Source organism: Mya arenaria, chromosome 17 (genome assembly GCF_026914265.1).
Source record: "Mya arenaria isolate MELC-2E11 chromosome 17, ASM2691426v1".
NCBI classification, from domain to species: Eukaryota; Metazoa; Mollusca; class Bivalvia; order Myida; family Myidae; genus Mya; species Mya arenaria.
The window spans coordinates 41220261-41232529 of NC_069138.1; the positions used below are offsets into that span (position 1 = coordinate 41220261).

General features: G+C 36.6%; 1 protein-coding gene across 7 annotated transcripts in view; it reads right to left on the minus strand.

Annotated features, from left to right (window-relative positions):
- LOC128223914 (uncharacterized) overlaps positions 1-12269 on the minus strand; it is a 68922-nt gene that overhangs the window by 10780 nt on the left and 45873 nt on the right. For all 7 annotated transcript variants that reach the window (XM_052933380.1, XM_052933379.1, XM_052933376.1 and 4 more), the window contains 9 exons: positions 10561-10995; positions 9405-9598; positions 5452-6251; positions 3523-4648; positions 2854-2993; positions 2235-2317; positions 1685-1798; positions 1262-1468; positions 711-857 (listed from right to left, as the gene is read on the minus strand). In XM_052933380.1, coding sequence (XP_052789340.1) covers positions 711-857; positions 1262-1468; positions 1685-1798; positions 2235-2317; positions 2854-2993; positions 3523-4648; positions 5452-6251; positions 9405-9598; positions 10561-10995 — 3246 coding nt within the window. The remainder of the gene's footprint in view (positions 1-710; positions 858-1261; positions 1469-1684; positions 1799-2234; positions 2318-2853; positions 2994-3522; positions 4649-5451; positions 6252-9404; positions 9599-10560; positions 10996-12269) is intronic.

The following is a 12269-nucleotide window of genomic DNA, read 5'->3' on the forward strand; positions in this document are numbered from 1 at the left end:
GTATTATAAAGATGTACTAGCTTTCTAACCAAGCATAATCATAATATATATCAGCCTTACAGGGTTCATTTGGTTAGAGCTAACATGCTGCTGTTTCCTCTTAGCAGGTGTTCTAACAGCTTGCAATTGTCAAGCCTGAAAAATAGTTGGGGTCCATTTAAGTATGAGAGATGTCCAAACCAGGTTAAAGGGGCTTAGACTCCTTTTCAAATTGTTTGAAGTCATTTTAAGGTACTTCCTATAATTTTTCATACATATATTTTAGCAAAAATGAATCTTCACAACTGTACAATAGTCTGAAGCCAAATGCTTGCAGTCCTGATTTCAGAATTAACCCAGAACTTTAGACCCCATGTTTTAGGCTAATAATGTAAGGCTAATAATTTCAGATCTCAACAATGCCAAAACTCACATATTAATGAACACAGCCCCCATGACAATGTCACCTAGACAATTAATGCTCCGTTGACACTCACCCTACCTCTCCATCTCTACCAACACCTCCCTCTAACGAACTTACTAACCTGGCTCTACAACTCTTCCAAATCCCTTCCCATAACATTGACTTCAATACTGTATAAGCCCATACCTGTTCAACTACCAATAAATGCAATAGACAGAAGACAGAAGGATCCTTAACCAGAAAGACCCCGCCCCCTCTACCCATGGATGCACCCAATCCACAACCCCACCCTCACATGAGCCCCCACCTGTTTTTGTTCATGTATGACAGTGTCCTTGTCCTGCAGCTGATCTGTGAGGCGGTGAGCCAGGGATGTTTGGGCTATCAGTTGTTGGTCCTGCTTCTCCACTGTGTCCCTTGTCACCTCTAGAGTCTCAGTCAGCTCTCTGATGTCCTGAAGTGAAACAAGCATTTTAGCTATAGTATATTATTTACAAATGAACACTTTATTTAATAGTAGCATCATCCTTTTATTTCCATAGTAACAACTCCAGCATTACAAAAAACACCCATTTGACAACCATATCTATGGTAAAAGTACCCACTTGAAAACCATAGACATTGTAACAATACAAACTTGAGACTATTTCCACGATAAAAGTACCTACTTAATAAACATTTCCATGGTACCAGTGTTCAGGTCACAACAGTTTCTATCGAAACAATACCCACATGACAACCATATCCATGGTAAAATACCCAATTGACAATACTTCCACGATAAAAGTACCAACTTAATAACCATTTTCATGGTCAAAGTACTCCCTTGACAACCATTTCTATCGTAACAGTACCCACCTGTTCTCTCTTCTTGAGCTGATCCTGCGTTACCTCCAGCTCGGTAGACAGTTTGTTGACCTGGGCACGTGCCTGACTGACCGCACCCTTGTACTTGCTTTCCTTCTCTCGACCAAGGTCAAGGTCATGCTCCAGCTTTCTAACCTTCCCTTCAAGGTCAGATGTGTGCTCGCTGAATTTCTTCTCTTTTTCCCTAAGAATGATTATCTATCAAGAAAAAGAAATGAAAGAATGTGTAAGGATGCTAGACATGAAAACAACAAGAGACGATATAAAAGAAATAATCACACATTATGTATATTGAGCTAAAATAAACTGTGAACATTTAAGGCAAGGAAACATTTATTGTAACATCCATCTTATCCTATATAAAACTTGACTTGCTTGTCACCATCTATTAAATGCATGTAAATGTCCATGTACCTGTTTTTTGTAGTTTTCTAGTTCGTGTTGACAGTGGTCAGCAGCCGTCTTACAATGGTGAAGCTGTTCCTTTAGCTCTCTCACATCTCCCTCCCTCACCTGAATCGTGTCCACCTGAATGAACCCAGGTATTACAGATCATAATTACCTTAACTCTTAAAAACCTGCATTTAAAAAATGGCAAGTTTGCTGGAAATTGGAATTTGACATGACCAGAATTGGTACAATTTATGTAAAAAAAAATCATTAATCAATAATTGTTATCAAAACAAAATATTAACCAATGAATTGATGTTATGCAACACTGTTGTATTGTGCTGTGGGGGAAACATAAGTACATATAGGAAATACTCTTGTCCAATAACTGGACCCAGGACACCTTAATAACATTACCTAAATTGACAACCAAAATGTTCAATTTTGGGTTTTTTGTTTCGAAAGACTCTGTTTTGGTTTAATGTGACTTTAAACAATTTATCATTCATTCCATGATCTGGGTACATGAATAAATTTTAGGTTTCTTGTGAAAAAGGTATTTGCGCCCATTTACCTTTTCTCTTAGCTGTTCACTTCTGCTCCTTAGCTGGGAGATCACTTCTGTCAAGTGCTTGTCCTTTTCTTGAATTGCGCTGGCTGAAGATTATAGAATCATGAATATGAACACATTGTATGGCATCAGCGGAGGGTAAATATGGCATCAGCGGAGGGTGAAAGGATTTCAATTAATGATATTTCTTTATTAAGAATAAAACTTTTTCATCTAAAATAAACTTCATTTTTTTCTTAAGTTTCAGACTCAGACTGATGTTGAGTTAATATGAGGCCAAGGTAAGAGATTGGATTATTTTCACCCACAGGTCTAATATTGCTGTTTACCCATGATCAGATAACATATTAAAACATAGTCAAATAATAATTGTACAGTGTTTGCAAATAATTCAGAAAAAGCGTTGTGAATTTTAAACCTTGCAAATTTGCCTAGTTTTGGGATAAAAAAACTCTCGAAAATGGAATATTGCAAGTTTGGCAAAATTTAGGGATAAAAGAACTCTCAAGAATAAAACATCTCAAATTTAGGGATAAAAGTAAGTCTCAAAAATAAAACATTGCAAATTTTGTCAATTTGGGGGGATAAAAGGAACTCTTGAAAATAAAACCATCTACAGCACCTGACTGGAGAAGGTGGTCCTGCAGGCTGTTGGAGATGTCCCGGTTTTTAAGCAGACTTTCTTCCAGCTCTCTCTGCAGCTGACACAACTTCTCTATGAGCTCCTGAAGGGATATCTCTGAGCCTCGTGAGTCCTTGAGTCTGGAACATAGTGCAAGGGTTAACCGCGAAAAGTTCTAACTGCTTCTGCATTCATTGTCACTTAGGACAATTATGCTTTCATGTACAAGCTGCTCAATGCTGGACAAATTTTAATCTCGCATAATCTTGGAAAATTGGGAAAACCAAAGAAATTGCAGAAAAAAGACCTCGCTAATTTCAAACTGCCTACAGTATATTAGTTCTGGCAAACTTAATGACGTAAGCCAATCAGATTGCTGGAAATTCTTTTTGCATGTAAGAATATCACATTTAAAATACAGTTATAAATAGAAAATAAAGTATTAGAAATTGGACAAACCGGCACTTATTTTTTTAAGTAAAAGCTTGGCATTAGAATTTGCACATTTTTAATATATGGAGTCCTTCAAAACTAGTCTAAACTTTTGTGATCATCAATCTTCATCATTTTGAGTGTGAAATAAATTACATGTACAATATACATTGCATCACTTAAAAATAATACATAACTGAACAGTATATTAAAAAAATATGAAGACATATCTCTCACCTCATGATAATGGTTTTCAAGGTATTGTTCATCTTGACTTTAGTCTCCTCATCCTGTATCAGGCTGTCCATTGCTGACTGGCTCCCGGCTTCAAACGACTGCCCCCCACCTTCTAACATTGTTCTGTCTTGGAGGAAGGATGCAGACATCGTGTCTGAGGCAATATTTTTATAGGCTCGCGCTTTTGGTAAGCTCATATGCCTACTGCTACTATCACTACCTTCAAATGTGTTGTCTAATGTAATGTCAAACCCCTGCTCTTCCAAGATTCGACTAACCGTGATATCAGGTAAATTATCACCAAGCGTGAAATCCTGGACATTAGTGCTAACACTAGATGTCATGGTCCTAGTTTGTGGTCCCGTGACCTGGGTGTGTCTGGGCAGTCCATCTACGGACACACTGTGCTGTGTAGAGTTCAGGGTGAGCTTGCTAATGTTATTTTCATTGCTCCACTCACTACAATGCCTTAACTTCTCTATGTTCACAACCTCATTCGTAATATTTGGTCTACTAGGTGGATTCACTGCCGAGCTGACAGTACTATCTTGTAGCTTGTTACCAGCTTCTGGTCCCAAGTTGAATCCATGCTCACTTTGTGAGCCATTTGATCCGATGGAGAGGACTGAACTATTGGGACTGTTTGTTCCATCAGATCTCGAGCTTATTGCACTGTCCTGTGAAAATTGATTCATTGAAGCCTCATCCGTAAACATACCTACAAAATCTTCTCTTGGACTTCTTACCATGTGGTGACTGCTCCCGAATGACTGGTTACTTTTATTCATGGAACTCTGCCCAATATGTTGACTGCTTCCAAGTGACTGGTTACTTCTGTTCATAGGATTCTGTCCCATATGCTGAATGCCACCAAGTGACTGGTTACTTTTATTCATAGAATTCTGCTCAACAGAATGTGGGCTGGTAAAACTGTTATGACTTCTTCCAAGTGACTGGTTACTTTTATTCATCAAATTCTGCTCAACAGAAAGTGGGCTGGTTAAACTGTGATGACTTTTTCCAAGCGACTGGTCACCTTTATTCATAGAATTCTGCTCAACAGAACATGGACTGGTTAAGCTGTATTGACTGGTCCCCAAAGTATGATCACTTACACATTCATTGTCTGCAAATAGTGAAATTGGTATGGCTTTCAATTTCATTATGAAAATAAATGGAAAACTGCAAGAAAGTTTTTATCCTTTTTTCCACAAGATAGTAACCTGTGCCTCATTTGAATAAAGATTTCTTAGTTGGGAACACATTTTATTGTGATAAATGTCCTAAGAATAGTTTTTGTTGAAACATAGTTTACGCCCAAAACGGGGGTACTCATGGAAATTTAATCTTTATTGAAAGGGCCCCTGGTCTCAGTTTCTAAAAATAATCTTAATCGGATTCAACAGATTTTATTTGAGGTATCTTATTATATTTAGCCAAATTACTTTCTCCAGTCTGAATTTACAAAACAAAAAAGTAGTTTTTTTATGGTTATCTTTTAAATAAATTCCTTTTAATGTCTCAAAACTCTTTGAAAGGAAAAAATACACAAATAAATAAAATATACGAATTATTGTGCTTATCTGGATATTGTTATAAAGGATTTAAGATCTTTTGAGAAATTGGGGCCTGGATGTTACATTTTCAGCAGTGTCTGAAAAACTGTAAATTTGACCTGAATTTATAAGACCAAACACAGTCCTGTTCAACTGGCTAAAATGCTAAAAAACAACTCTATGTTGCAACCATTTGTGCATAAAACACACCGAACATATTCTGCCATATAACATGCATGATTATTTCAAGCTATGCCTACCCACTGTTGTATTATGTTAAACACACTAAAATACAAATGCTACTTATTGTGTACAATCATGTATTTTGACTAACACAAGTATTCATGAAATAGAAGAAATGAAATCAATCTACCTCTGGTCTGGTCTGTAAGTGACTTGATGGCCCCGCGGACCTGGGCCATGCCTCTCTTTAGCCGGGTCACATCCAAGGCGGATGATGGCAGGCCTGGGTGGGGCTGGGAGGACAGCTCACTGAGGAATTTATCTAGTAACTCCATCCAGCTGTCAATGAGACAGGTTGCTGACTCGGAGCTCATTGAAGTAGCTGGTTGACCATCAGTACAATCACTAGCGCTGCTGCTCTTCGGTGACTCTGGAGACTCTGACCTTGGGGGACTCGGGCTACGACTCTGGAACACCTGCAGAACCTTGCGGTAACCCTCAACCTGTTGGCGTAGTTTAGTGTTCTCCTTGTTTAACTTTTCTATGTCACTCTGGTTATCTGCGGCCCAGCCTAGTCTACCACAAGGCCGGGGTGAAGCGCTCCTGAAACGAGGCGAGGCCTGCCAATCATCTTGGTTACGACTCCTGCTTTGACGCCCGGATTCTGATGTAGAGGATAAACTCTCATGAACATTTGGCATGCTGTTTGACCTTGACTTTGGCAGAAGACCAGAGTCCATGAGCATGTTTCTGTACATTTTCATCTTCTGCGTTTGGCAATGGACAGTTTCCTCGGTGGCCTTCAGCGTTTTCTCAAGGTCGCTATTTTTAGCCATGAGGTCGGTAAGCTGGTGTTGTAACCCTAGTATGTCAGAATCGCTCCGATGGTTAGATAATGCAGAACCGTGGCGCACAGGAATACGAGTGTTGTTACTTCTATGGTCATGTTGGAAACCTGGTTTCTTTCCTGAAGCAAAGCCATTGAAGTCCCTGGAAATGTAAAGTGCAAGAAGCTACAGAAAAAGGTACTAATGGTCATATTTTCTCATGAAATGATTTTTTTCTGTTTCTGTTTCCTAATTTCAGACTTAATGCGTATAAATATTCTGTTCCAAAATTTTGACTGCTCTTGTGATTTTGGATTGATTTTCTGTCAAAGTAGCATTTTTAATAACAAAAATATTTTCTTTTAAATTAATAGATTTTTTAGCTGATTTATTTTATCATTATAACCACAAGGAAAATTAAAATTTGATGCAAGATTACATACTGCATTCCATAGATCTTCATCATGCGATGTAACAGTTTTAAATCCATTATAATCAAACTGTTTAATCTCCTGCTCCGATTTCCAACACAAAGTACACAACCAGGCTCACAGATTCACAGATAGAGATTACATGAAGGATGGGGGGTCAGTTTTCTCCGTGTTTACTCAACAAATCACCATCTATGTATGCACACATGAGTCTGTTTGTTCGTGCTCATAAGCAACCAAGGTGTTAAATATTTCCACAATGTGACCCATACCTGGGACCTTTATTCCTTTATTTGTAACCAACATGATTATATTTATGATCAGTCCCTCTAATAAACACAAACAAAACCATTGAACATGAAATCGAGCTAAACCATCATAGATATCAGTTATGATAGAGCTTATTATACAAGACAAGTATAAAATACTCTTAACAAAGTCACTGAATCCTGCAGAACTTAACAATGGCCTTTTTATGGGAGTAGGCCCTTTAATAGCATTGATAAACAAATAAAATAAATATCATGTGTCCCTGTGCTACAATGTAAGATTGATATTCTAATTAAATAATATACAAGAATTTGACGCTGCTATATTTTCAATTTGTACGAAACTTCATATTCTCCTAATGGAATTCTTATAGGTTCAAAATAATTTGAAAACTGTAATGAGATGCATCTATTGTTATATAAAATAGTGAAAAAAATCCTTCTCCAATTTACTTAAAATGATTATCTTAAGTTCTTTATTATGTGGTACGCAAAACTTATGTGTTGTCATTAAAATGAATTAATTAATTATGTGTTATTTAAAAATCTGTTGTCAAATAAATAAATTAAAAGTAAAAAAAGAACAAACAAAAATTCATTAGAAATATTGTGATTTGTTTGCTGACTTTCAGTTCCCACCAATTGACCAATTACTGCAAGTCAATGTTTAATAGGATTAACTTATTTCTCATCTTCACTTGAACAAAACCAGTGGCTTTAATATCCGAAATAAATCCAGACCAATCATGAACAAATGAAGAAACACAAACAAACAGTTAATGACTTTCAAAAACATACTCATATCAACAATTTTCTTATGATCACCATAATCTGTACAGCTTATTTTGACTAGGATTATAATAATAGGCCATTTCTTTTGTTACTGGTGAGCAAGTCAATTTTGATCGGGGAACAGAAGTGAGATTACCAAGTTTCTAATGAACAACTTAAACCTTACGACTGAATTGTTTTTCAATACAATTAAAAGTTTAACTCAGAGTAAGGAAATATAACTTGTACAATTAAATCAAACTTTACAGTAAGGTTACTTCCCTTGATAAGTACTGTATCGCGATTGTTTTACTAATTGCTGTCACAATCAAATACGGAAACATTGCGCAAAAATAACCATACAAGCTACACTTTATTACTGTAGTTAGTTTATAGTCATTACATTAAGTAAAACTGTGATGAAACCTGACAGCTTACAGAGTCATGCTTGAGTCCCGTTCCTGGGTCTTTGTCCATTTTGAAAGGTTATGAGAAGGTATCACTGATGGGGTTCAAGCCAACAACCTCTTTGGTGAGAGGTGGACATCTTTACCACTAGACCACTCTCACCCTAGAGGGGATCTAACACACAACCTCTTGGGTGAGAGGTGGACATCTTTACCACTAGACCACTCTCACCCTGGTAGGGATCAAAACCACAACCACTTGGGTGAGAGGCACACACCTATACCATTAGACCACTCCCACACAGGTGTAAACGGAGGATAGTTATGCATATTTATTTTCATATCTTGTAACAATCTATCAAAGTTTTCCAAAAAAGGCACTCTTTAGTGAACATAACCCAACATCAATTTTTAGTCCTAAAATTAAACACTTAAAATGCGACTTTCCGAACATGTTTGAATTAACTTTCTTCAAGTTCCTTGTGGTTAAGCTATACAACCGTCCTATCCAAATAGTTAAAATGCAGCTTACCACAATGTTGGAGGTTGTGGTCACTTTGGTTAGCCCTAATACTGGCCTATTTGATTCTAAGTACTGATACATGTACTGTAAACATGAATCTATTTTTTAAGCATGTTGGCTCTCTGCTTCTATGGAAAGGGACCTGAACCGTAAACCTGTGTTGAGTTGAGCTTATACTTTTATTTCTATTGGTAATTTAAAACTTGATAAGAGTTCTCACTTCAATTTGAAACATGAGTGTCCCAAAGGCAATTATTTTAGAAAGTGTTAGGTATTTTTTTGTTTAATATAAAAGTCAAAATCTGCCTTAAAAAAAGTGTGAGTCTGGGTGGCCATGATGTTGAATGGTCTCAGGTCTGAGTTCAGACTAAGACTCAGACCTGAGCACTTTTGTTAAATTTAAAAGAATTGTCGTTATTCCATAAATTTTACAAATATATGTCGGCTTCAAATAGTAAAAACATTCAGCAAATTTTATCAAAAATCCTCAACTAGAAGAAAAGTTACAATGAAATGAAGATATGCAGTTTTGCAACATGAGTATGAACTCAGACTCGACACTGTTGGTAATCATTGCCCCATAGCCCATCATTACCAATGGTCTCAGGTCTGACTCAAGTTCAGACTCAAGACTTAAAACTGAATATTTTGATTTCATTGTAATTGCATTCAGTCAGAGTATTGTGGCTGGAAATTGCTTATAATTTACCACTGATATGTGGTTTCAACATCATTCGCACATATTTTGTAAAATGAATGCAATTTATTTTTTGCTTTTTTATGTATGGGTCTAGACTATGACTTGAGTGTTCATAATCATGGGCCCAGGAGGCACAAAAAGCCATACAAAATCAAGCCCATGGGAAGCCTTTAAGACACTGTTAAGGAGTGTAAATTTTTCAGAGGAAGACTTACTGGGCCTGTGTGTTAACCTCAGTGCCTTTCCACTGTCCTCCATCGTGGGTCACATGACTCTCCCTGGTTACTGTGTGGCTGGTCATGTGACCGTTGTCAGCGGCAACGCTGGAATGGTGCAGGGTGATGTGTACGTTGGTGTCAGACGTTCCTAGCTTATTGAGGAGTTCTGTCACTGCATCAACCATGGTGGCCTGTATCATACATCATAACACATGTCAAGTAGGGTTAGACATCAATATTAATCCAATATAACTCAAAAGAAAACCGGAAATCGTGTAGCAGCAAAATTTGAAATCTATTCCCATTTTAGAAAAAATAATATTTGTTAAAACCTATTTTTAGCTTATAACCCTTTAGTTTTGTAGAAATAATAAAAAACAACAACTAGAAAACAGATCCACCACTTCCCACTTGGTCACAAAAGTCAGCCATTATCACACCATTAGTTGATGAATGTGCTTCAGAATAACCAGTTGCACTACGAAAAAGCAGCAGCATATAAAGACAATACCAAACCTTCCACCTCGAAATATACCTATACAACTAACTACATTTCAATTTAAACTAAAGATTTGAAACTTCTTCTATATTTGAAACTTCTTCTATTTTTAGCAACAGTGACCAAGACCTTGACCCAGGCACACTCCATACAGACTAACATCACATCTTTGTGAATGTTTATGACTCTTAATTGCAAACTTACACCAATAAAGGTGTAAAAATAAGCTGTATGCTCTGTTTATGCCTAAATTTAATCATGTCAAGGACCATAACTCTACTGGACACAGCCACAATCAAAACCCCAGATGCACACCTTGACATGCTGGTTAATATTCCTCTATGATTATCATCATAGGGGTGACACAAGTTTAAATCCTTTTTATGCAATTTTGAGCAGAGTCAAGGGCCATAACTCTACTCTACCTGGAGTAAGTCATACGTTATACCAAAGGCGCACAACTCCATATGTTAGTTAATATTCCTGTCAAGTTTCATCACCTTTGCTCTCACACTTGAAAATATGTGCGGAACAAGGTTTTGTAATGGAATGACAGAATATACCCCTCCTATATTAATAGAAGTATAAACCTATAGATAATCTCAAACTCATACCAATATACCAGTAAGCAAGAATAAGGCACTTTTCACTTACATCAGTCACTTTCTGGGACAGGGATGCTCTCAGCTGAACAGTCAGATTCTCCAACTGAGCACATTTCTCACGGTATCTTTGTCTTTCCTTTTCAAGCTCATCTTGATGTTGTTGACCCAAAGCTTGAAGCTTATCATGAAGGGCTCGCTTCTCAGACTCAAGCTTGGCTTTCTCAGCTTCATGAGCCTGAGCCAGGTCCTTAAGCTCATTCTTCTGTTGTCTGCTTTGAGTTTCAAGGTGAGCTTTGTCAATCTGAGCCTGGGCAGCAAGCTCTCTCTTGTGTTGGTTTCCCTGTAGCTCAAGCTGACCTTTAAGGTCCTGACATTTAGTCTTAAGCTTAGCTTTCTCGTCTGAGTAAGTTTCAAGCTGGGATTGGAGGTCACTTAGATCTTTTCTGAGTTTTATTAGCTCTGGCCCCTCAAATGCATCGCTGGGCTGAAAGTTTTTTTAATAAATTTAAGATTATATTTCATGAAATTAGAGCATGGTACTTTTAATTTGAAATATTTTATACTGGTATTTTTCATACAAAGAGGCGTAATCTAAATATCTTATTACAAACAACTTTATTTGTCATGTATTAAGATTTGTAGAACTACACAAAGTGCAGAATCTAGCAAAATGGTGGAAGTTTTAGAAGAACATTCCTTAACACATAAGGCGCAACAGAGCTTTTCAAAAATTTTGAATCAGTAAGAAAAGGCAATGGTTTCGTAAGACGCAGTCACATAAATTCAAGTAGGTATTAGTGAAATGAGGTATGAATCAAAAGCTGCTTATTTTAACATTTATCAACAAGTAGGATGAAGAATTATTCCAGCCTATATATAAAAACCTGTCGATAACTAGTGCTTTTATGAGGAGCTTAATCTAAATCAAAGCCCTTGTTAATCACAATAAACAAATACTGTCAAGTACAATTAAGCTTTTCGTAATTGCAATTGCTGGAGCCATGTTTTAACTGCGGATTTAAAGATTACAATTTTCCACCAAAGCGACCATGTATGAATTCTGGACGAAAACGAGCGTAAATTCAGTTATTCCTTAAATTCATAATGGGCTCCGAATAAATGCTAAAGACGTTAATAAGCACTTGTTTGTTACAGGGTTTCGGTACTAAAACTTCCACTCTACTGATGATTAATACGAGATAATGATAATTATATATGACATTTTCTGGACGATTTGCCCTATGGCTGACTGTTCACTTTTGAACTATGGAAATCTCGATGAATTGATTTATACAACTGTTATAAAGCAGTCTTAGACGGCTCACTTACAAGACATAAGAATTACGTTACGTATTGAAGTAAAAACCTGGCCAAAGTTTCTCGAACAAGTCCCATGTAGCAGGTACAAAAGCAAAGCTCACTAAAACATTTTTTTTTGTAAGTTTAAAAAAAAATAATCATGATAAACATTTTGATTTATAAAAAATAAACAAAGTTTAAGCAGGAAATTTGGCTAAATGAAATAATGCTTTAAAACAATAAGCTTAAGATATTTTGAGAAATTCAGGCTAGTATTTGATTACCACATTCAGTCAAGTTAAACACATCTCGTTTTTCTTCTTTTGTTGTTGAAAGGGTTGATAATGAATTGTTTTTTTCATCCAATAACAGATGAATTCACTTTTTGTCTCCTTATTTTAACATTTTCTCAGTATAATATGTATTCTGTCAATACAATCATAACTGTGTTGGGTTTTT